The 27,450-nt window shown below is 36.1% G+C and overlaps 1 protein-coding gene across 1 annotated transcript; it reads left to right on the top strand.

The window, feature by feature from the left end:
- The first annotated feature begins 394 nt into the window (after positions 1-394).
- Positions 395-20,042, top strand: LOC125667850 (uncharacterized). The gene is made up of 11 exons (XM_048901511.2): positions 395-1,101; positions 10,378-10,594; positions 11,574-11,659; positions 11,776-13,745; positions 15,330-15,413; positions 15,860-15,955; positions 17,651-17,792; positions 17,973-18,099; positions 18,504-18,628; positions 18,858-18,956; positions 19,447-20,042. Exons 1-11 carry the CDS (start codon positions 1,026-1,028, stop codon positions 19,515-19,517), a joined length of 3,093 nt encoding a protein of 1,030 aa, XP_048757468.2. The 5' UTR covers positions 395-1,025; the 3' UTR covers positions 19,518-20,042.
- The last annotated feature ends 7,408 nt before the right edge of the window (positions 20,043-27,450 follow it).

The following is a 27,450-nucleotide window of genomic DNA, read 5'->3' as shown; positions in this document are numbered from 1 at the left end:
AAATAATATATGATTATATCATAAGCATTTGACAAGAATTTTTTTTTCATGTATACTGCTAATCACAAACGAACTCTGGTGGAACTTGTACGTCGTGACGCAAACTTCCACCAGAGTTCGTTTGCTCACAAATTCTATTCGTAGGTGACGTAATGAGGCCTCGACGGGGAGTTTGCGTCGTGACGTACGTTTTTATTGTGACATCATATGGTGCGAAGTGCACTGAGGTACGGCAGACAGAGAGAGAGAGAGAGAGAGAGAGAGAGAGAGAGAGAGAGAGAGAGAGAGAGAGAGAGAGATGGCATAAATGTATGAGATTATGCATCTGCAAAATATATTTGTATGTTTGTGATTTGTATATTTGAAAAGGCAAATGAATACATTAATTCTTTTTCCATGTTTATCTATTTTATTTCTATTTGACATAAAATATTTTTCCAAACTGACAATTTTGTTTTTCGTTTCAAAAGTTTGGGACATGTATATTTATTTAAAACCCCATACCGGTAATAAATCCAGCGATGCAAACATTATGTATGGGTATGTTTAAAACAGATACTTGAAATAACTTTTTGTATATAGACATCCAAAAATAAAAACCAAAATCCTGTCTGTAAAGTTTATCATGATTTCATGTGTCCATACGCCTTTCACACGCATCGTTTTTGAAAATAATGTTCAGTATATATTTTCTAGTTAATATATAACTGCAAAATCAGCTCACGATGGGTTGTCTGTCAAATGTTAATCCTGTATGTAAATTAGGGACTTCGGGGCGTGGTATACAGCATTCATAACAATGATCGATTGCATGTTTTCCGATCATATAATTTTATCTACACATACGTATGTGCATACTGCCCTATAGTAATAAATCCACTCAGGACAGTGTATTGAAAGGTCACGTGTCGCCGCGCTGTTTTCCTTTCTTATTCACTGTACTACATACACCGAAACGATTACTTTACACGTTGTGTCGAAGCTGGAGGAGGGAATGATAAGATTGTGTCCAATAACAAAAATACATGCTGTTAACGAGTAGCTCTGGAGAAGTTAAAATGACTGGATTCCTTCAATGGATCTGTGTTTTTGCTTATGCAGGTAAGTTTGTTGTGTTCGCCATCTTTCGTAAATCAGACTATTATGACAAGTGATTTATCACAAACCTTATTTGCCCCTTCATCAGACATTTTGTTTACATTTCTGGCTTATCACCGAGTTCAAATTTTCGCTGAAGTAGAAGAATCAGTGTGCATATACACAAGTAGGCGAGATCACTAATGATACGTGCATAGTCAACGCCCCTACCCCCCCCCCCCCCCCCCCTCGAGAACTAGAGCGCGGCTGTTATTCAATCACACCACTGCCAGAACTCGGGGGAGGGGGATGTCAGGTTGCACTAAACCTATATTATATGGAAAGCCAACTTCACCAAAATCATAGTTTTCAAAATGTTTGTCTCAAATCTTTTTTTCTGTTTGATAAAGAAATGCAGGACACACGACCAGTTTGTGGTTTTGTAGTACTTGGGTTTCTGTATGTGCATTGTTAGATGAATGGATAAACATATAGATCTAGGTGTATGCATTTACATTGTGGAACCTAGCGCCGAGCACCCCTCCCCGTTTGTATAGATATGATCCATTTACACTAGAAATGTTTCCAAAAACCCTCAAATATATAGGTCTTATTTTGTAAGAACTTACTACTTAGGTTCATAGGTTTTGCTTGGGGCCACCAGGGCTTCATCATGGACCCACTGGGAGCTTCATGACACCCCAGACGGCATTTTACTACGTCCTCCATTCAGAAAATTATTGATCCACCACTGATTTGATAAGAAATAGGAAAAATGAAGAAGAAGGCCCAGATAGCGCATAAACTCCTATGCATAAGAAGGGGGACGTGGATTACATATAATTTGTTATTTTCAACAACCGCTTTTTTGTTTTTTGTAAGATAACAATATTTTGTACACAAGGCAGAAGTTTACATTTTAATACTACCGGTAGCGTATGGTACCGTTCGGTTACGGTTTTACGATTTTAATATAATGTTTCTCATTCATTGAAAATTTATTTTAATTAGTTCTGGTGCTGATAACGTTTCCTCTATAAATCAAAGATTTGTTATCGTAGCTATATCTAATCCAATTTTATCCGTTTTTCATATCAATTGTACATGTTGTGAAAGTAAATATCGATAGCTACAATTGAAATGAAGGTATCATAAATTAATTTGAAGGTTAAGTACACAGACATTGAAAATGATTGTAAAACAGTTTCAAGTTTAAAGATCAGTTTACTTATTTGCGTATACCTTTTAATGTGGGCCATCATATGAATAAAACTCCGTATAGGCACTGTTGATAGCGCAAATACTGAATATTGTGTTTATTCGATGTTCAATAGTGCTTAGCTTAAAAGAAATCAATCGGTGAAGTCGAAAGTGATCTGAGGCTAGATCTACTAGGATAGAGAGAGGGATCGGGACTAAGAAAGGAGGGGCTCCAGAGTAGAGCGGGGTGGGGTGGGAGAAATGAGGGGTTCCAGAGTAGGGCGGAGTGGGGGGTTGTCTCTGGGAGAGATTGGCGGTCCAATCTGAGATCCACATTGCAGGATCCAGTAAAGGAATGTTCTAATCTGAGCGCCGGACCCCAGTGACTCAAAATAGGATCGTTCAATTTATCATATATACAGAGTCCTCGGGAACTCAGGGGAGGGGGGGGGGGCATCAAAGTTATGAGGCCCATTACCTAGGTGTGTGGTGACTCATTTACTAGTGTTTGGTGATAGCAAATTACATGCAAATATAATGCAATATATCATCATTATGATATCGTAATTCTTGTGCATGTAGATTTGCCACTACCAATGTGTAAATGCGATATGATAGTACCGATGAATGAGTCAGTCAAACTATACTAGTATGTGTATTTGCCACTATTAATTCCGATCATGTTTAGAATTCGTGTGAACAGAGTTGGTTTTGATTAGTAAAAGAATAGGCGTGTATATTACCTCAGTATGAGCTGACAGAAACACGGGTTCAAACTATTGTATTTACCTTGATTTAATATCTACACGCTATTTTTTTTTTAATGGCAGCTTTATCGATTTTAAAGCCGTAATTGAGCGTTGAGTGTATTTATTTTCACATTTTTCTATACAATTTGGATAATAATAACAAGTCATCGTAGATAAATACATGTTCTTAGCTATATTTCTTATCCAGGCATTATAAATTACTCGACAGGACAAAAACAACAATTGTTTTAAATATTATCATCAGTATTTCACTGTCAAGGAGGTGTTAGCTTTAAACTCTGGGGTTGACAAAAACTAGAAAATTTTACACCAGGACCTATTGAATTTTTTAATTACGATAAGGAACAATGGAAATAAATTGCAAATTTTTGACATTTCATTTTCCTCTTCTCAAAAATGCCTGGTGAGGAGGAAGGTAAAGCAGACCAAAAAATGCATTAGAATGCACCTTTTTTTTTTTATTGTAGCCATTTTTCATGTCTTAAGATCGAATAACAATTCAATCTTCAGTAACATCTAATGATTTAAGAGTGAAATTCATTGCATGGAGGATTTTTAAGGAGAAAAATTAATTTGTTGATGAACCAAAAAGCAGCTGTGTCATGATCCAGATACGAGCTTAAATCTCTCTCTCTCTCTCCCCTCTCTCTCTCTCTCTCTCTCTCTCTCTCTCTCTCTCTCTCTCTCTCTCTCTCTCTCTCTCAATCTCTCTCTCTTTGAAAAGAGAGAAAATTGATTGTTTGTTTTACGTCCCGTCGAGAATTTTTCACTCATATTGAGACGTCATCAACTGTAGGTGAATCACCTCAAATTTAGACCTGCTAAGCGCTCAGGTCCGAAACAGTGAAGATTCTTTGAAGTGCTAACGCCTGCCGTGACACAGGGCCATTTTAGGTCATACCAATGCAGAGCGTTTGGCGAAGGAGCAACCACTACCCATGTTAACGTTTTAGGTTTGACGCGGCCATGACACGAGCGGGGCTGGAACTCACGACCTCCCTGTTACGAAGAATACCACTGAGCTATCATGACTGGGATGTTGGGGAATAAATGATATACTAATAATGTCAAGTCAATTTTCCTGTAATGACAAATTCTCTTAAGTTATATATGTTTATGATAAAGCAAACAAACAAAAACAAACAAACAAAAACACAGAAAAAAACCCCAGTTTGTTTTTTTTAAAAGAAGAAGTTAAATATCACGAGTGCACCTGGCTATAGGTTTAATATGAGAAAGTTTTTGGTTTTTAGACTGTGTCGGAACACACACGTCTCTCTATATTAACTGACGTCCAGTTCGGACACCAGTAAATAAGTCTACATATATCCTGTTTCCTGAACGTAATATAAACGTAGGGTATGAGTAAATGCAGCACACAGAGTATAATATGCATTTGTACTGCACCAAAGGTCAACGTTTGATTGTCCTTGATTTCCACAAATAAAGGGTCATTCTGTAAACCGAATTTAATATTGACTTGTTAGCTAGTTGATATAATAAGTTTAAATACTTTACAAGGTTTTCCGCAACAAAACATGTTAAATAAGCCGATTTTTTTTCCTTATCAAGAGGGACGCTATATCCCCCTTATAATTAGTATCATAATTGTAATGAGAGCATGTCAGATGATCTGCTGGTAGAATATATCGAATCTTAGGCGTAACCCTGATATATAATGATAATGAGTTGCGGGATTTATAAGAAAGCATAATGCACTTCTCTCTTACTTTTACTGCAGCCACTTTTTTCAATCATTTATCACTGATGTTCAGGAGCGGATCCAGAAAGTTTAGAAAGGGGTGTCGGAGTTATGAACCTAGATCGTCCGAAGGGGGAGGAGGGTTAGCTCCCAAAATAGCAGAAAATTGCCTTTTTATAATTCCATAAAAAAAAAAACTTAAAAAAGAAAAAAATGTAAGAGTGTACACCCCCTAGATTTGCCACAATTTGATCTTCACATCATTCACTTCTGCACGAACATGGCTTTGTTGTAAAATAGTCATTACAGCTCGTCATAACTTGCTGTTTAATCCCTATTCGTGATACACATGTACTGAATATGCGTGACAGTCCCATTGGACAGGGTAGGGGATAAATTTCATATGAAATTTTATCTCAGTAATCTATTTAGAGGTCAGTATTTTATTCTGTATATAAAAAAAAACAACACCTCGGGATCCTTATATTCACGCTTGACTTTTCAGAAATTAATTCTAATGCTTTATTCTTTTTCGGATAATCTTTCATTTTCAAAGTAATTCTGATACACAGGTTACTATCCGCTTTGACGACCTCTAGGTTAAAAGGTTCCCCTCTCTTTAACAAACCTACATCTACATGTATTCCATTATCAAATATCTGTAGCCTTGAATTTGCCATGTTGTAAATTTGGAATGTACGGGTGGTGATAAATAAAAAATTTACAGCATGACAACTAAATATGCACACCGTGATCAATGATCTGGATCGGGGAGGGGGTATTTGTTCTTTGTCTGACTGTGCATAAACCATTTTGCAACTAAATATAGCCGAGCTGAATGATCAAGGTAATGACTGTGTGATTTTTCTTAAGTCAAGGTCGTTTATCGAGGTAAAGATTAATTTGCCACAATTAAACATGGTCGCGCACATAGGTATTGTGTGTTTTTACACTCACTCAGTCGTAACAAATTAAGAAAACTAGCGTCACTGTCACTTACGTGAGTAATGACTTTACAACACATTGACATTTGTATCGCTGTTACACCGTCACACATTCACCACAATTGTATTTGTATGGTCGTTAGTGTTGCATAAGAACGGGATCTACATGGTGACATTGATTAGGCTTGTAAATACAGCATAATACATCGACCAGACATTTATTACAGCATAACATATTGACTGGACGCGTATTACAATATGACACATTATCCAGACTTGTGTTACAACATGACACATTGACCAGACTTGTATTACACCATGACATATTGACCTGACTTGTATTACATCATGACACATTGACCAGACTTGTATTATACCATGACATATTGACCTGACTTGTATTACATCATGACACATTGACCAGACTTGTATTACATCATGACACATTGACCAGACTTTTGTTACAATATAAAACTTATACGGTACCAATTTTGATGCACCAGATGCGCATTTCGACAAATAATGTCTCTTCAGTGATGCTCAACCGAAATGTTTGAAATCCGAAATAACTACGAAGTTTTAGATCTAAATATAGCCAAAAACAGCGTGCCAAACAAGTGGAGCCAAATTCGTCCAAGGATAAGAGCTATGCATGAGGGAGATAATCCTTAATTTTGAAATGAATTTCTAAATTTTATAACAGCAATTAAATATACACCCGTATTTTCAAGCTAGTAACGAAGTACTTAGCTACTGGGCTGTAGAGACCCTCGGGGACTAACAGTCCACCAGCAGAGGCCTCGACCCAGGGGTCATAATGTAAAACTTATACGGTACCAATTTTGATGCACCAGATACGCATTTCGACAAATAATGTCTCTTCAGTGATGCTCAACCGAAATGTTTGAAATCCGAAATAAGTACGAAGTTTTAGATCTAAATATAGCCAAAAACAGCGTGCCAAACAAGTGGAGCCAAATTCGTCCAAGGATAAGAGCTATGCATGAGGGAGATACTCCTTAATTTTGAAATGAATTATGACACATTGAGCAGACTTGTGTTACATCATGACTCATTATCCAGGCTTGTATCAGACCATTGTAATTCGTAATGACTGTGACGTATGATTGCATAGATGTAAGTATGTTACTTATGATAACTGGACATAAATGGCAGTGAACTGTTCTGGAACTGACCCCAAAAGCCTATAACCCCTGCATTGACCAAGTTCATATTTCTCGGGGGGAAATGTCGAACTTAAGTTTGAGTTTTTTATTTGAGCTGTCCAAATTGAGTAAAATCCCAGATTAAATCAAGGTTTTGACTTAATTGTTTATATTTCCTTCCGAGAAATCCAGATTACCTTTTATGTTGCTGTTGCTACAGTAAACAGTTAATACCATCGTAAAGTTAGAGACAACCTACAGTGTAACAAAGATTTTATTTGTATGCTTGCTAAGTCCCTTGTAATCTCACACAAGACGCTTATAATACCATGTATATATTGTAATCAAAATAGTTTAAAAACCAGATGGGTTTTACATTTTTAACGAATGTAAATGGTAATATATAGACTTTCGTCAAGATCTGAATTAAAGCCTTCTATGTGTAAAGATGCATGCGGTGGTAAAGCTAGGTCTTAAATGTGGGATGAAAAGGCTTAATCTTGTATCAACTGTAGATTTCCGAAATCTATACAAAGGCTAAATAAACAGGCGTGTTCCACACTGAAATCACACTGGATTTATAGATGTTAATTACAAAACGTCCAGTAAATTCCATCACTGATCACACGAGCTATGCGCCGTACAACATGTCAGGACTGTCGTGAACCTCGATTTTGAATAGCTTGAGTACAGGTACACAGGCACTCAACGTTTTAAATATCTATAATAAAAAAAATCTTCCTGTAAAAAACAAAATATTACATTTTGTATATAGGAAGACATTTTAATTATTATAGATATTCAAAACATCGAGTGTTTGTGCTTGAGTATATACATGTACTACTCCAGCATGCTAGAGGTTCACGGCGGGATACTTTTGACTTGGCGCGTCGGAGGTATGTAAGGAACGTTAACCGAGGCTCTGATACACCCCAAATCGTCGCCCCATTGTCGATTTGGGATGACATTTCACCCCAAATCGTCGCCCCGGCGACAATTTGGGACAATATTGCACTATCAATAAGGGCGACGATTTGAGATGTACTATAGTAGACCCGAAATCGTCGCCAGTCTTAAATCGTCGCCCGTCCCAAATCGTCGCCCGTCCTAAATCGTCGCCCCCTAAATCGTCGCCCGTCCTAACTCGTCGCCCGCTGATATTTTATGGACTTTTTAGCTCACGTGAGCTTTTCTGATCAAAATTTGTCCGTTGTCTGTTGTCGTCGTCGTAAACTTTTCACATTTTCGACTTCTTCTCAAGAACCGCTGGGCCAATTTCAACCAAACTTGTCACAAAGCATCCTTGTGTGCAGGGCTTTCACGTGTGATCAAATGAAGGGTCATGTCCCTTTCAAAGGGGGGATAATCACAAAAATGCAAAAATAGGGTGGGGTCATTTAAAAATCTTCTTCTCAAGAACCCCTTGGCCAGAAAAGCTGAAATTTACATGAAAGCTTCCTGACATGATGCAGATTCAAGTTTGTTGAAAATCATGGCCCCGGGGGTTGGATGGGGCCACAATAGGGGATCAAAATTTTACATACAAATACATAGGAAAAAATCTTTAAAAATCTTCTCAAGAACCACTGAGCCAGAAAAGCTGAGATTTACATAAAAGCTGACATAATGCTGATTCAAGTTTGTTCAAATCATGGCCCCCGGGGGTTGGATAGGGCCACAATAGGGGATCAAAGTTTTACATACAAATATATAGGAAAAATCTTTAAAAATCTTCTTCTCAAGAACCACTGAGCCAGAAAAGCTGATATTTACATGAAAGCTTTCTGACATATTTCAGATTTCAGTTTGTTAAAATCATGGCCCAGAGGTAGGATGGGGTCACAAGGGGGGGGGTGAAAGTTTTGCATATAAATATATAGAGAAAAACTTTAAATATGAGCCAAGATGACTCAGGTGAGCGATGTGGCCCTTGGGCCTCTTGTTACGTTTTAAGGATAGATTACACAGAAGTTATTTTATTGTACCCCCTCTTATATGGGGTGCACTGATTTCACTTGGTCTGTTTGTCTGTCTGTCCGCACCCATATCTCTAGTGTTCGTCGACGTATTGGACTGCAATTTTGTATGTAGATTACAAGTGACCCTCTGACATGCCTCCCCAAAAATGAGAATTCTGGAATGAGAGCTTAAAGTGCCGCGAGTTGTGCACAATTTTCAGGAACTCTGCAATATCTCTGGTGTTTGTGAACCAATATGTGGGTTACATGTGTTCTGTGCATGTGCTTCCCGCCACATGAACTAAAGCACCGTGAACTGTAATCATAGCGAAACATTTTCGACTGTAAATATGGTGTTTGTGAACCGATTGAGCTAAAATTTTGTATGTAGGTTATATGGGACTAAGCACATAGCTTCCATTTATTGGTTTATTCATTGTTTGTCCTTTTACTTATTGAGAGAGAGAGAGAGAGAGAGAGAGAGAGAGAGAGAGAGAGAGAGAGAGAGAGAGACGAGCTAAACAAAACTATTGAGAAATAAAGAGGAAGGATGGGTGTTTCTCTTGGTTTTCACGAGTGTCTAAACGGTAGGAGAGTGTCCAAACGGCGGCTAAGAGGTGTAATCTAATATGATATGAGGTCACTAACAAATCTGCGGTGCACTAGACCTAACAACCCCATGGTCAGCAGAATGACCCTACAACAGAAGGCAAAACGATTTATTGTCGGACACATCTCTCCCCCCCCCCTCTCTCTCTCTCTGGAAGACTGGATGAAAAAAATCTTACAGACAACAATGACACCACCACCAACAACAAATACAATTCTTTCAATAGTAAGAAAACCACTACCAACCAAAACAACAATAACAAATACTGTGATCATAAATCTTTTTAAAAAATTATACAACAGAACAAGTAAAAGACAAAGTAGAAGATTAAAATGCTTGTAAGGTCCAGAGAACCGTTTATGGTCGTAGCTAAATCACAAAAGAAGAAGAAGAAGAAAGAGGAGGAAATTAGAAGGAGTTAAGAAACAGGACCAGTTTGTATGTAAATGATGTTTCCAAATAGTTGCAGCAAGGGAGACGTCAATTTGGGGTGTGAGGTTATGCCCAAATCGTTGACGGCGACGATTTGGGATGTTACATAAGAAACCCCAAATCGTCGTCCATCACCGGCGACGATTTGGGACGGGCGACGATTTGGGGTGTAACCGGCTCTAACTTGTTGGAGTAATACATGTTATTGTATGTACCGTAGTGTTTGAACTGCGAGATGCTCTTTCTTCCATTTTGGCCTTTATTTTTAAGAATATATATATATATATATATATATATATAGAGAGAGAGAGAGAGAGAGAGAGAGAGAGAGAGAGAGAGAGAGAGAGAGAGAGAGAGAGAGAGAGAATAACACCTTCCCGTCCTATATCCTGCCTTTCCATACCTCTGTCAAAATCATAAATACCTCCAACTCAAAATTTAAAATAGATTTACTTTCTCGCAAGGCAGATATTTTATATTCGTGATACTTCAGCCAGTTTTGTTGTTATATATTTTAGTTGTTTCCACGAGTGCTCAGACAACTTTAACAGGAAGCATTCAAATGAAAGGCGTGAAGGGTAATATAACCTTGACCCAGCAATCACAAGGACAACCAATTTCGGTAACTGCCTCTTTGGCTGGACTTTCACAAATTAACACGATGATCATTAGAGAGGTGCGGGTTCTCTACGACGGAGCCTCCGATATGTGTGCCGACTCACGCCTTGGTAGGCAGTAAGTATGCGTTTTGTGCAAGTTACACCAATTAGTTTTAATGCTGTCGGATAGGGTACAAACTCTGGACCCTGTTGCACAAAAATTAGTTAATCTTAACTGATAGTTAACTTCTAATTAACACCTATATAAATGTAAGAGTTAATGGCAAGTTGTCTGTCAGATAAAGTTACTTAACCATCGTGCAACCGGGTCCTGCAGACCCCAGGGCCATGTAACAAACTCAGACTTAAAAGTCAGTTTTTCAATCTCCTGTAAGATGTTCATTACTGTTGAACTGAAACTCTTAATTTGCAGACACTAGACATTTGATGAAGCAATATTGAATTAACAATTATTTAGGATTGAATCATTTCATCGCTATATTCAGCTTTGGATGTTTCGGGATCATGGTCTTTTGTTGAGTTGTCTCTTCCACTTTGGTCAGCATTTTATCAAATAATTTCATTTCTCTGAAGTTCTTGACAGTTATAAATTGGCTTTGATTGATGGGAGTATAGAAAGTAAACTTATGGCATTTTAATGAACTGGATCAGATGGTAGTGGCAACAAATCACTTTTTATGCACCTTGTCTGGAGCTAATATGACAGCTTTATAGGGGATGGGGATATTTAAAACGAATATTTTCATTCTGTGTACAAAGAAATATGAAATGCGGTGATCCAGAAGAAGAATTGTGAAAATTGTAGACTTGTATTACATCAATATGATAATCAGAAAAGATTTAGAAATGAAGACTTAGATTTTCTTAAAATAAACTTAGAAAAGATTAAAATTGTTGGGCGTGAAACCTATGTTTCTTTAACATTATATGGTACAATGTACATGTATTCATAATATCCAAGTAAACTGTCCTACTGATGAGGGCTTCGTACGCTTTTAAATGAAATTACTCCATAACTAGGAACAGTGACTGATAAGCAGGTTTATAGACATAATCATGTCTCTGTGATCAAACAATGATAATTTTCATTTCAGAATGGGGGCATTCAGCACCAATGTACCCATCAGTGGCGAGAGTACCAGCTCCATCACTGATGTCGCCGACATCAGTACTCTAACAGGTGCGCGTAAAGTACAACAATGAAAATTCTCTCTTTATCTTAAAAGGCACATTGCTGTGACTGTTTGAAAGGATGACAAATAAGATTTATTATTAGTGAGAACTCTGATTTTGTAGGGAGAGCTATAGTCTTAACAGACACAACGAACAACACTTCTAAAGTCTGCACAACTTTAGAAACAGGTGAACCCCATATCACAGCTATCGCTAAATTACCATCCAATATTGCTGGAACAGTAACATTCCGTCAAGCCAGTACGCCACAAAACGCACCGACGTCCATCTGTGTAGATTTATACAGAGTTACCAACACAAACAGCGATACTGTGGAGGAGCTCAACTGGGACATATACACACTATCTGTACCTGGCGATACGTCTGACACTGCGTTAAGTCAAAGATGCTCATCTATTGGTACCATCCAAGTAGACTTAACAGCAAAACACGCGAAACTCAATGCAAGTTTGCTGAGAGGTCAGGATGTTAGATGTTTTGTTGATACAAGCCTAAATGTGCAGTCCATAATAGGAAAGTCGTTGGCAATCAAATCCAGTGATGGAACTATGCTTTCATGTGGAACTGTTCGTCAAGTCATGAAAAGAGACACCGTAACTCGTTTCAGTAGAGACGGGGTCAAAGGGTATATTAAATTATCCCAGAAATCCATGTATGATCCAACGACAATTGATGTGAATGTTACTGGATTGAGAAGCCTAGCCGGTGGTTACCACATTCATGCGTGGCCAGTTCCACAGAAACTGGAAAAGAGTGAGACAGTCTGCGACCCTTCACACGTCGCGGGTCACTTTAATCCAAATAATATTGTCGTTGCGAATTCCCCAAGTCCTGGTTCTGGGACTCCAGATCAGTATGAAATAGGGGACATTAGTGGGAAGTTTGGTCTTCTGAATGGAAAGTCAGAGTTAATAACGACATATATGGACTATAATCTTCCTCTGTACGGTATCAATAGTGTAATAGGGCGATCTATAGTTATCCATAAGGAATCAGGAGGGGCACGATGGGTTTGTGCAAACATTGAATCCGCTGATGAAATGAGGGTAGCTCAAATAACGTTCACATACCCATACATTGGCTACATGGTTTTCCAGCAAAGTCTTCTGAATTGGTACCATGCTGAAACTCAAATATACATAGAACTCGATATGATTGCTCAGACAGGGAAATCTTCGGCACATAAGTGGCATGTCCATGAAAACATGGTTGGGACAGATTCACTAGTTTCACCTGGAAGGTGTGACTCAGCAGCTGGGCATTACAATCCGTATAAGGTGGATCTGAATGGGAATTACGATTCCCAGTGCAATCCATCTAACCCTGGTCGTTGTGAAGTTGGGGATGTTGCAAAGAAGCATGGTAGAATTGATATTGGTACTACATCTGGCGGGAAACAACGCTACTTCTTCACTGATGTGGATCTCCCTCTCTCGGGTCCACTCAGTATCATTGGAAAGTCGGTTGTGATTCATGGCGCGAATGGCGCTGGAGAGAGAATGTCATGCGCAAATATTTACGAACTGTCAAAGCGCGTTGTGAAAGTGAGTGAATGGCGCCAGATGGCCAGCTCGAATGTGAATGGCTACGTCAAACTGACTGAGAATTCTGCAGGCGCTTTAAGTGGTGTTTCTGCAACTGAAATAAAAATTAATAATCTTGCTTCACAAGCTAGTGGTCTCCATGTACACGAGTATCCTGTTCCCAAGGAAGGCGATTCGCCTTGTTCACCAGCAAATGTTGGCGGGCACTTCAATCCATTTGAAGTCGATGTGAACACCAGTCCTGCTAATGGTACCGGATCGGATGACCAGTACGAGATTGGAGATTTAAGTGGTCGCTATGGGAACCCACTGGATGGACAGAACAGCGTTGATGTGAGCGAATTGGACACCAATGTACCACTCCGCGGTCCTCTCAGCGTTGTAGGCAGATCCATAGTTATACATAAAGCCGATTCATCCAGATGGCTATGTGGTACCATAATGGAAGATACCAGTGTTACAAAAGGGGAGATGTATATGGCAAAAGCCACGTTCTCTGAAGGAGATATACAAGGAACCATAACACTTGTAAGTATTTGGAGGTCAATTTTGTGCATGGCGCGGTTATATTGTAGTGACTTTATTGTAGTCCATATATGCGACAAGAAATTAATTCAAAAGTATATGATGGAAAGTCAGAGGAAACAAACTGTATAATTATCACGGATTGATATCAATACAGAGTCTAACCGATGGTGAACCCATTGATCTGGATGTTGAATACAGTAATTTCTCGTGTAAGTCCCACCATTACATCACATTGATTAAAGTACCATTTAAAAGAACCGAAACTTTGAATTCCTTACAGTTCATCGTTGCGTTGAAAACAATGTTTAGATTCAAGGTTCGTCTAAGATTGTGAAGCCACTGAGTATTTTACTATGGCTAGTTTGTCTAAGAGGTATATGTACAATTTTTGTGCAACGTTGGTGTTAATCAGACACGCCAGGATTGTCAAACAGGAAACAGTGAAGATAACAATAGTGATCAATCTCATAACTCTTATAAAGAATACAAAATTACGAATAGGGCAAACACAGACCTCTGGACATACCAGAGGTGGGGGCAGGTGGCTAGGAGGAGTAAGCAACCACTGTTGACCGGTAACACTCGCCGTGAGCCCTATATTAGGTAAACAGAGTAATCCGTAGTCAAACTTAGCATGTAAATAACGGCTTAACAATTCGTATGAAGCACATCAGACGGCATTTGACCCAATGACAGGTTGTATCGTTATAACGACCATAGACTTTGCGAAATGAAACCCCTGTAATATATCCTTTTTGTGTGAACCCTGAGGTCCAAGCAAAAAATATACAAGCGAGATCAAACCGGATGCTATGGGGGAAAGTTACCTTGCCCATGCACAAGTGTACGTTTTCACCGGAGCCAATCGCAACATCGCTCGGCCATTTTCCGATTGCACCGGAACTTGTTGACACAACCTTTACGAGAGAGAGAGAGAGAGAGAGAGAGAGAGAGAGAGAGAGAGAGAGAGAGAATGTGAGTCAGCTTGCCCATATTTATTCACGTTTATCGGGAATCAGCAATGTTTCATAAACAATTGTCAAGAGAATAAAAAAAAATATTCTATACTGTTTGTGAAAAACAGTTTTTAGTATTTTTGATAAAAACAATTAATGTTGTGTAGTCTAATTCATTTATACATAGTAACATGACAACATATTCACTTCAGCAAACAAACACTCAACAAATAACATATAAGTTTGTTGTTTGTATCTTATAATGGACATCATGTGATACAAGGGTAATTCTAAGGTTAAAGTTCAAAGCTACAAATATTTCATATCCACCAGGCCTATATATCATGACAGCGCTAGCAATAAGATTTTAAATGAAGTATTTTAAAAATTACCATGTTTTAAGATTTTAAATGAAGTATTAATTAGCATGTTTTAAGATTTTAAACGAAATATTAATTAGCATATTTTAAGACTTTAAATGAAGTATTAATTAGCATGTTTTAAGATTTTTAAAAATCTGTTTTAAAACCTGTTTTTATTTCAACCTACCATATGAAGTAACGGTTTCTGTTGGAAACGCATTGCGGTGCTTTTTTTAAAGGTCAACAACTTGTGTATATATTTGCAGATGCAGTACGGTTATCCTGATGGTGGTATGAGTGATACTGGCATTGTGCTAGACCTGTACTACGCACAAAACCGAAGTCAAATTGTAAGTCGACACGATGTTTCATAAACAAAATACTGCAAGTGTACTACGGATTAACTCGTTAGAAAAAATTTTTATTGGTAGCGAAAGATGTGTTTTTATGATAATATTTGCAAACTGGAACTTGTGTTAATCTGCGTTTTAGAATTATTAGATAAGTGCAGTTTTAGTTGGAATTTACCAAGAAAACATTAAAATCCCTGCGAGGCTCAAACTCATTATCTTCGATCTTTCATGTGAACCAACTGAGCTAAACGTTTAGCCGTCTAGGTGATAAAACGTAATATATATATATATATATATATATATATATATATATATATATATATATATATATATTAAAATAATAATAATCAAGAAAGAAAGAAGAAGAACTTATTACTAGTATAGACGTTCGTACATTGTTTAACTGGGGGAATACAACAGTATGATGTATTTTCTTGTTACAGACAAACAAACATAACTGGCATGTTCACGAAAATCAAGTATCAACGGATTGTATGTCAACTGGAGGCCATTATAACCCATTCAAAGCCGACGTAAAGGTAAAGACGGAAGGAAACCAAGGGCTGTTAGGTCTAGACTCCATACAGATGTTGTTGAGTCCTAGTATGTCCACCTGCATAATATGTCCGCCCAATTTTGGACCAAACTGTCCTTATATGTCCGCCTGCTCAATATGTCCGCCCAATTTCGTTTTCAAAGAGTGACTATATGTCCGCCCAATTTTTTTTAAAGGTGCATAAGCAATGTATGCCTCCATATCAGTGAAAAATTCTCAAGAGGAACGATAAACAATATACATTGTACAACCAACCAACCATCCCCACAAATGAAAGTGAATAGACTCGCACTTATACTACTGGCACTATATGAGAGCCATACAGGAGGATACGTGTAAGGCTGAGGAAATACATATTGCTATATCACATACAAAAAAGATTCAAGAACTATCTACTTCTACAACCATTAATATGAATGTACACCAATTTTAATGTACATAATAATTTATCTAAGAAATAAATTTCATTTTTGAAAGTTCATGATGATATGAACTGCAACGCTTCGCGCCGGTATACTTTTCATGAAACGTTGCAGTTTATGCCTTCATGTATTTCCAAAAACGAGATATCATTTATTGCATATATATTTACATTCTACTTTCATTTCTTTCGGATTTTCCAGCAGTTAAAATAGATGTACTATATATTTATGACGTAGATCTGCATTTATATGCACATTGTTTACAAATGCAGCGCATTCACGAGAAAATACCTATCATCCCTATTTGTAAAAATATCAAAGGCAAATTCTAATGATCTGAACCCCTGTAAATTATTCTGTCCTCCTGTAGGCAGTTTCACCCCTTATCACCCAAATTCTTATTTTGATGACAATGTAGTGTTGACCTTAATGGTGTGGTGTATGTGTTGTATGTATTGGTTGTGGGTTGATTGGCTTCGTTTACATCTGGTCCCGTTGGTTTTGATGTTTAAAGTATGACAAGAGAACAATAAGGAGGGTCAAACCGGGAAAAATAATTCTTATCTGGGGATCTGTGATCGACTTTGTTTGGGCATTGTCTGTATTCGGGTGGTCTGTATTCTTAAAATGTCATCGACAGGCTTACTTTCACGGCTAGACGCACAGCCTCTTTCACTCTTTTCAGAATGAATGTAGGTTTTTATACAATGTCAATGTTTGTAATTTTGATGTCTTAATTCACCTGAAAAATGATATGTTATTTTTTCTTCTGGTTTATTTAGATGTACAATCCGCTTAATCCATTCCTTCGTTTTCCCGTCCAGTCTCATTGTAAAAGTGTGTACTTTAGTGCTTTAAACAGATTAGTACATGCATGTTCAGTAAGGTCAGAAATATTTCCTGTAAGAAAACTGAAGATTAAACTGCAGGCATAATAATGCTGTCCCTCTTCACATCCTTCTTTTCTCTCGTGTGTGTTTTATTTGTCAAATATAAGCAGCATTACTGATTTATTAGGCATTCCTATAACGCATGCGCAATTGGTTTTGAGAAGGAAACTTAAAACTATGTGGAGTTTGCAGTTGTGGCATTCTCTGCTTCGTGATTCAGGCGGAGATTGTTGACCGTACCCTATGAATAAAATCATTAATATCTCGCAAACATAAAAAAAATGATTGAATTCATATAGGGAAACAGTGTACATGATTTCTGCATAAAACGTCGAGTTTCATCATTACATATTTAATCTATTCCAGAATAATTATGCCGAATGTGGTTTTTCAAGCCCTCTTCATTGTGAGGTGGGCGACCAGGCCTCGAAGGTGGGACAATATGACATAGGGAATGGGCGACGGTTTTATACAGATGCCTATCTTCCTCTGATGGGCCAATTTGGAGGTAACAAATATTTCATTGTAATGTATGGTAATATATACATAATTATGTAGGAATTGCGTTTCGTGCAATGTTTTCTGTTGAAAACATTTATTCACAATCACGAAATATTGCGTGCTGGTCATAACAACACATTTTTTTGTGATACATAAATATGGTTGGCTTTTAATTTACTTTTTTCAGTGATTAGCCGATCCTTTGTTGTGCACGAAAAAATGGGGGGCCCAAAACGTGTGGCATGTGCTAACATCATGCCTATAAATGGCATGACAATGATGATGTCCTTCCCAGTGCAATCAAATTTTGATAAGTAAGTATCACACGAATATGCTATTTCTGAAATAATATAGAATGAGTGTCGTGCAATATCCAAAAATAGTGGGAAAAGCCAGTCTCTTTCATTCCAACTGCTTCCCCTGAAACATAGCAGCAGAATTGTATAGTTGTTAGACTGAAGAATATGTGATGGATATATGAAAGGCTACAGAAATGTATATATACAATTCAGCGAAAGTATGAAAACATGGCACTGCCTTTTTGTAACAATTTCAAGTCAAAGTATACCTCATTTTAATCAATCTGATTAAAACCAAATTTTCTCTAACCGTTACACTGGAGCAGTGTAACAGTTAGAGAAGATCTGATTTAATTAAATTGCATTTTAATGTAATAGATCTCACCTTCATGCATACATGTATTTGATTTTTTTTTCAGAGATGCCATGCGATCAAAGATCGCTACGGCATTGAGCACACAGACATACAACCTTATGGTGGAAAAGATGCCCTCTCACACAGTGTCCGATAGCAGGTGCACGCAAGCCATGGTATACTTCATGGGTATGTATTTACTTCAAAAGAGCTGAAAAGCTTACAGGGTTTATATATAAATATATATATATATATATATATATATATATATATATATATATATACAGCATAATAGATCTACATGTGTATTATACTATAATATATACCAGTTAGCATATATTGTGTCAAAACCCTGTTGAATAGCTGAATTGAGAGAAAGAGAGAAAGATTTTTCTCAACACCTTTTATTTTTATTCAGGTCAAGAATCCAGAAACCTGTATAATAAACTTGACACCATGATGAAACAAAATCCCAATTCACTGGGTTCATATGCACCGGCTTGTTCAGGTTGTTTAGGTAAGTCCGTTCAGGTTAACTTTATTTTTCACTCTAACAGCAGATTTCATTATGTCTGAAGGAAGTGATATACATGTACTCCAGGAGAGGTGGTGCGGAACTGTCCGTGCTTGTTTCCCACCTCGTGTACATCTTGTTTAATTTCAATAATCTATTGGGGGCTTGTTTAAATTTGTTCCAATATATTTGTAGATCCATGCCCTGTTTCTAAGTATAAAGTGACATTTAGTATTAAACTTGAGTTTACCTGCGATTATTGTGATTGCGCAATTTTGAGGAGTGCAAGTTGCACTATTTGATAATAACTAGGTATTGATATGCAAATGGGATCACCGAAGACACTGTTGTACCTTGCAATGTACCTCAGCTGTGTACAAAACAATTACCGATAAATATACATTGTATATCACATGTACTTTTAGGCACATAATCCTATCCGTACAGCGATTTGTTTGAGAAATATTTAATCTATCTTCGTTCTCCGTTGCAGGTACTTCAAAGATTTCAATCGCGATTGTCGGACTACTTTTGTGTTTACAATATTTATGGACGTGGAGATGACTACTAGAATGACGTAGATGTTGATATTACGCTCCATCGTCTCATTTCTTGCCTGCGATCACCAAAAGATATTCCTCATCTCTGTTCGTGCTAACTATGCAACTGTTACAAACGTCATTATGTTGTTTTAAACATGTACTACGCCCATATACAGTAAAACACGGTTACACCGAGCACACCTATACTGAATGGACTGCGTATAACGAAGAATCGTTCATTATTTCCCGTTAATGGTAAGTAAATATGGGAAAATAATAGGATATAACGAATCATAGTGACTCATACCAAATAAAACTGTCCCTGGCGCACTTTGGTGTAACCGTGTTTTCTGCATGCTCGTGTTGTTTTCATTGTGAATATGTTTTGTTATTTCATGTTTTCACTTCGCAAACATTATATTTTATGTAATGCAAATTATACACAATTTCATATAATGCAAATTATACACATATCAGCTATTTTTCCAAACAAGTTTTTGAACAAATGTTCTTGCATTGTATTATGTTTATTAAATGTAAAATTTAATGCTCTTACTGTTATTTAGTAAAACTTTCAGTGCCTTTTAAAATATTGACAACAAAAACAATAATCGCAAATTTCGTCACTATATATCTAGGTTTATATAGTTTACATGACCGAAGAAACTATGGTGAATAGCGTTTTGAGGTAAATTAAGTTGCCTTGTCTTCTGTGCATCCTCGCACGAGGGTCATGCCAATTTCCAATGACAGCCTCGGTGTCTTCCTGATTTTTTTTTTTATATGCGCAGCCTTTTAGACCATGATCTAATGAACTAGTTTAGTATCGTAACCTACTACCACTGGCAAAGACCCATTATACCTGTGAAAGAATGTTCGGAATTGTCACATGACAAATACTCAATATTTAGGTTTGTATCGGAGGTAAGATTTTGTTACAACAGTCATCTTATGTAAGGCAGTATTCAAAATACGAAAACGCGGCTACGTGTTTTAAGTTTTCTTTGTCCAGCGAGACTGGTCGGCATGGAAACGGATAGTATTCGCAGTGGAAAGAATGGCCTCGGTGTTGAGTGTTTCTAAAGAAACTAAACTTATTTCTTGGACCAATTCAAGCAAAGCACACCAGTTACAATATGTAACTTTTTTAAATAAAGATAGTTCTAAATAAAATTAATATCTTTTAAAAAAATATCCCTCGTGCAGAGAAGTAGTCGAGAATTGTCAAATATTATAACAAATGAATTGAAGTCCAGTTACTCAATCTAAACACAGGATTTTCATTCATCCAAACGACAAAGCAATTGACCTCAATAGTTTCTTCTGCACACCATCAACTTCCGAATAGGAAATGATCTAGCATATATTGAATAGCAAGACAAACAATAAACATGTACTTTGTAGTTTAAATACATAAGTAGTTTTATTTTGGTGAATCAAATACGAGATTTGGCAGTCTTGTATAAATCTCTCTCTTTGAGACCCGAAAAAGGCACAGATAGTCCCGGAGATTCTTAGAGTCGTCGTCTTTAGTGCTACATGCAGCGTGTATGTATGTATATATCGGCACTGCAATGGGTCAGGTTTTCACGTGTAAAATATCTATATCACTGATCGATATCTAGGTTTTACATATCAGCTAGTTACCACCTTATACATGCAGATCTTTATAACTGATATCTAGAGTGAACATATTAGTTAATTTTTAATTGGTATAATTTCTATATAACTGATATCTAGGCTTTACATATCAGCTAGTTACCACTTTATACAATATCTATATAACTATGATATCTAGGTATTACATATCAGTTAGTTACCACTGTATACAATCTCTATATAACTGATATCTAGGCTTTACATATCAGCTAGTTACCACTTTATACAATATCTATATAACTATGATATCTAGGTTTTACATATCAGCTAGTTACCACTTTATACAATCTCTGTATAACTGTGATATCTAGGTTTTACATATCAGTTAGTTACCTCTTTATACAATATCTATATAACTATGATATCTAGGTTTTACATATCAGTTAGTAACCACTTTATACAATCTCTATATAACTATGATATCTAGGTTTTACATATCAGTTAGTAACCACTTTATACAATCTCTATATAACTATGATATCTAGGTTTTACATATCAGTTAGTTACCACTTTATACAATCTCTGTATAACTGTGATATCTAGGTTTTACATATCAGCTAGTAACCTCTTTATACAATATCTATATAACTATGATATCTAGGTTTTACATATCAGCTAGTAACCACTTTATACAATATCTATATAACTATGATATCTAAGTTTTACATATCAGCTAGTTACCACTTTATACAATCTCTGTATAACTGTGATATCTAGGTTTTACATATCAGTTAGTTACCACTTTATACAATCTCTATATAACTATGATATCTAGGTTTTACATATCAGCTAGTAACCTCTTTATACAATCTCTATATAACTGATATCTAGGCTTTACATATCAGTTAGTTACCACTTTATACAATATCTATATAACTATGATATCTAGGTTTTACATATCAGCTAGTTACCACTTTATACAATATCTATATAACTGATATCTAGGCTTTACATATCAGCTAGTTACCACTTTATACAATATGTATATAACTATGATATCTAGGTTTTACATATCAGCTAGTTACCACTTTATACAATCTCTATATAACTGATATCTAGGTTTTACATATCAGTTAGTTACCACTTTATACAATCTCTATATAACTGATATCTAGGCTTTACATATCAGCTAGTTACCACTTTATACAATATCTATATAACTGTGATATCTAGGTTTTACATATCAGTTAGTTACCACTTTATACAATCTCTATATAACTGATATCTAGGCTTTACATATCAGCTAGTTACCACTTTATACAATCTCTATAAAACTATGATATCTAAGTTTTACATATCAGCTAGTTACCACTTTATACAATATCTATATAACTATGATATCTAGGTTTTACATATCAGCTAGTTACCACTTTATACAATCTCTGTATAACTGTGATATCTAGGTTTTACATATCAGTTAGTTACCTCTTTATACAATATCTATATAACTATGATATCTAGGTTTTACATATCAGCTAGTTACCACTTTATACAATCTCTGTATAACTGTGATATCTAGGTTTTACATATCAGTTAGTTACCACTTTATACAATCTCTGTATAACTGTGATATCTAGGCTTTACATATCAGCTAGTTACCACTTTATACAATATCTATATAACTATGATATCTAAGCTGTACATATCAGCTAGTTGCCATTTGATACAATCTCTGAAATATAGGCATTGCAAATCAGCTATTTTCCGCTTTGTAGAGTCTCTTTATAACTGTATCTATCATCTTTAAGCCGAGGCGATTTATGTGTTTAACAAATAAATATTTTTTGATTATTGTTGAGATAAATTTTTCTATACAAGACATCTGCAGAATAACAACAACAAAATTACACTAGCTTTCGGGTGGATTCTTGTACTGCAGAAAAATAGGAATATAATATACAATAATTTTAAGAATCTTTTCTCGAATTTAGTTTAGCATACTATTAATGCAGAAAGGTGGTGCATGCATATCATTTCAGGGAATAAAAACACAGAAGTTGATGCACAACGATGTGATGTAATCATAAATATAAACACCATTATAATGAATATGTTGAGAATGCGTGAAATGAAATGGAGCCTTTTATTCCCTTCTAATCTGCAAAATTATGGAGAAAGTGTATATTCAATTGAAGCGTTGAGACAGTTTTTGAAATATTGCACGTCCTTATTTTGTTTTCAAAACCATCACCCAGGAAAAAAATAACAAACTAATAAAACTACTATAAATGTGCAATAATTCCCCGTAAAATTAAACCGACAAAAAGTAATTTTACATGTATGACTGTGTTGGGAAAACATTCGAATAGCACGGAAATCAAAAACAAATCTGGAAATAATAGCTACATGGTGGAATTAAAACGATATACAGTATTTCTAAAAATGAAACGGGGAGGGGGCACCACTAGCAAGAGGGGGTTGCATCTTTTAAAAAATTCTGTTTTAAAAAGGAAAATTTAAATAAACTCCCCTGTACCTGACCTCAAAGTTAGAGATATTGTTTATAAATCGGTATTCGGTGACCAGAATTACTTCATTGACCATTTCATTGCAATAAAACCACGTCAATTGCACCGTGTAAACTTTTAATAATTATCTCATATTTGTCTACTCTGGACTCTGAATTTTATATTTGTATTCTGTAAAGTTTTAGAAAATGACCTTCCGTGAATGTAAATACCGAAAGGCTGTCAAAATTAACAAAATACTGCCTCACATTTCACCCAGTAGTTTTATAAGTACACATTTCTGACACGATTCAATGTCCGTTACGAACCTATATTCCCATCCGACGCTACATATATTATGCAGTCACGGCCCTCCTCTCACAATATTGCTGTAACTACTTTTAAAAGACGTCATTGATCAGCAGTACTAAGTTACCTTAAAAATATCCCATTGGTATTAGTAAAGCCTTCGGCCAAATCATTTACTTTGCCACTCTAAATAAATAATCAACTATTATATATACTTTTACCAGTAGGCTATTGTCTAAATGACCGCTACAACCTTTGGACAATCGTGTAAACGAGGACACACCAATCTTAGGTTCCATTTTATCAAGTTGGTATAAGACATTTAAGAATTTTTTTCTCGATTATATTTACATATTCCAATTTCATTTTTGTCCGAATTTCCAGCCGTTAAAATAAATACATTTATTTTTATTAAGAAAACAACATACGCACACTGTTCATAACTACAACGGATTCATGAGGAAATTAAAGATATCGAAGGCAAAAATATTAGAAACAAAAGTATATCAAATTAAAATCACTTGAGTAGATCTATACAATAATATCAAACAAGAGTCCCATGAGCCATATCGCTCACCTGAGTCACCTTGGCCCATATTCAAAGATTTTCTCTATATATTTGTATATTTATTCCCATGTAAAACTTTGATTCCCTATTGTGGCCACAACTTACCCCCGGGGGCCATGATTTGAACAAACTTGAATCTGCACTATGTCAGGAAGCTTTCATGTAAATCTCAGCTCTTCTGGCTCAGTGGTTCTTGAGAAGATGATTTTTAAAGATTTTCTCTATTTATTTCCATGTAAAACTTTGATCCCCTATTGTGGCTCCAACTTGTCACAAATGAATACGTGCATCATTTTTTTTATTATTATTGCAAATTGGTAGATCTACTTCAGCGAAAAATTTAAAATCGATTATAAAGAAATGTGGTTGTGTATTGGAAATGATTAACATTATATTCTTATAAAAAGTGTAATTTGAATGGATGTCGGAAGGGGGGGGGGGGGTTTAACCCTCTCCAACAATTTTCATAAAATGTACATAAACCAAGACTTGAACCTTCTCCACCTTTTCTGGTCGACCCAGTTTTCTCCTGATAGTTTCAGTTCTGCAACGAAATATGAGTTTCCTATGACTGCAACGCTGATACTGTATCGTCGCGTGACATGTTGTCCAAAAGTTTTGTTTTCGCCGTTTTTATTTGAAGTAGTCTAATGTAATATACAGTGTAAATATCGCGTGCGTAGGAGTGAATCTATGTATGTTATAATTGTAGTCTTTATACCTTCAAAATACCGTTGTTCGTTATCAGTCACATGTAGATATATACATGTTTACATGTAGCGTAAATAGAAATTTTAAAAAGGGGGACTTTATACTTTATGAGGTGTTTTTTTTTTTATATCAATGATTCTAGTTTTGTCTGGCTATCAATTTTGAGTTCAGTTATTGAAAACAAGACGCTGTATGTATCATAAAGAAAATCATATAAATTTGACAAATTTACATACTAATAACAGTACATAATTTTGTGCACATACGTGTATTAGGCCAATCTAATTAAAATTAGATCTTTTGATCCGCTCATCTGCTATCGCTACCTTTGTGTAGCGATAGTATATGAGCGGATCAAAGGATCTAATTTTATAGGCATTCATGGATTCTGTAATATAAGGTTTGTAAACATTGTAACAGTAAACAACAAATTTCGGATGGAGGTGGCTTGTGGGTTGCAATTGCATTACGCGAAGATAAACGTTATAAAAATCTTTGAACAACGGTATATTTACCCAACCAGCATCTTCGCTAGCAAAGGGTTTTCGGTCCGTTCCGCTCCCCCCAGCTAGCCGAAACCCCTTGGCTAGAGATGTCCAACCAGTAAAATTCAAAACTACTACAATGGCAATGTCATGGAGAGTTTACAAGTCTCAAATATCTGTATAGTTGATGCCGTCACAATAATGATGTTTCTCTAGAAGAACTGAATGGTCTCAGAAATGATTTCTCAACTTGCTGTATTTCTAATTAAATTTTACTAAGTCTCCAGTTCTAAAACGAAGGTCAATTTAATGTGCCATTTGTGTTCCGAACACACATACATGTACACATAACCACAAAATGTCATTTGTGTACCGAATTCAGAACGCACATACATACAGTACAAATAACCACAAAATGCTTTGCAAACCATGCATGTCAACATTATGAACATTTGTCACGCACTACAATACTAATCAAATTTACCCAGTGTTATAGAGAGTGTTTACACAGCCCAGTGTAGGATATATGTACTGAGAATTTTAAAGTACTCGGAGGTTGTACGAATTATTTCAGTCTGTAAGCAACAAGCCCAGTCAATTTGTATAAAGAATTAGACTGGAAAACTTTTAGTACAGAAAGAACCCGGTTAATCTCGCTCCACATAGGTCATCATAACAATCTAATTAAAATAAGATCCTATGATCCGCTCATCTATTATCGCTACACATGGATGGGTCATCATAATACACAATTATTATACTTTCTTAGATTTCATACAGAAACTGGTCAAATTTCATAACCAAGCTCGTGTTCCTCTAAACCCACAACACAATGTCATTCCTATGATTTTTTAAAACAAATCGGTGTACAATGCATACCTGATTCAACTTGAGGTATCCGATCCACACACACCCCCTCCCGAATTGTTAGAATATATAAAAATTGGTATTAAATGAAAAATGATTAACATACAGAGATCCACCAAAAGAATTTTCAAAATTGACAAGACATACGTATATAAAGAAGATTAACATTACTAATTCCTATGAGAAAATACATTTCTGACATTTAAGGTAAATTAGAATAAACTCATGGTGAAAAGATTCCTATTGCAGTACCATCGTCTTTCAAAATATGCAAAGAAAAGTAAAATTATGAAAATAAATATTTTTTCTACATTTCTATAAGGTGAGATAAAATCAAAATCAATAGATCTGGGCATCATCTACTCTCTCCCTCTGCCATCTTTATTTCACTAGAAATTAGGCAGTTTGTTTTCATAAAATATTTAGTGCAACAGATATTGACTTTTTTGTGAAAATAAATGCTTTAATAATTTGTATATTTTTTGTGATGAAGATGGGCGCTTAGCAACGTCAAGTTCCTTACGAAAAGTCGAAAACCATGGCTTAACATTATCGATTTTCACAGAAAATCTAAATACATACATGTTACAGTGTACATTTATATTTTAAAGAACTAGTCTACGAGTTTGCACCTTCCCCCTTCCCAAACTGTCGTGACAGTTCTTATCATTACAAATATAGCTTTAAATTGTTTGTAAGGCCTCATCTGAGAGGGCCTTGAGATTCACTTTCGTCCAAAAGACCACGAAAGCGAACGTGGCATTATATGGACTGTAAAAATGATCCATCCTGGTCTTATATGTATCTACAATGTGGGTTTCCTTTTGAAGAATCGCTGCTTCACAATAATCATATTATAGTTAAGCAAAAATGATCTTCAAGTAATGCAACAAGGTTTTTATTTTTTTC

The sequence above is a fragment of the Ostrea edulis genome, chromosome 9 (genome assembly GCF_947568905.1).
Source record: "Ostrea edulis chromosome 9, xbOstEdul1.1, whole genome shotgun sequence".
Taxonomy (NCBI): Eukaryota; Metazoa; Mollusca; class Bivalvia; order Ostreida; family Ostreidae; genus Ostrea; species Ostrea edulis.
This window is presented reverse-complemented; position numbering and strand designations above follow the sequence as displayed.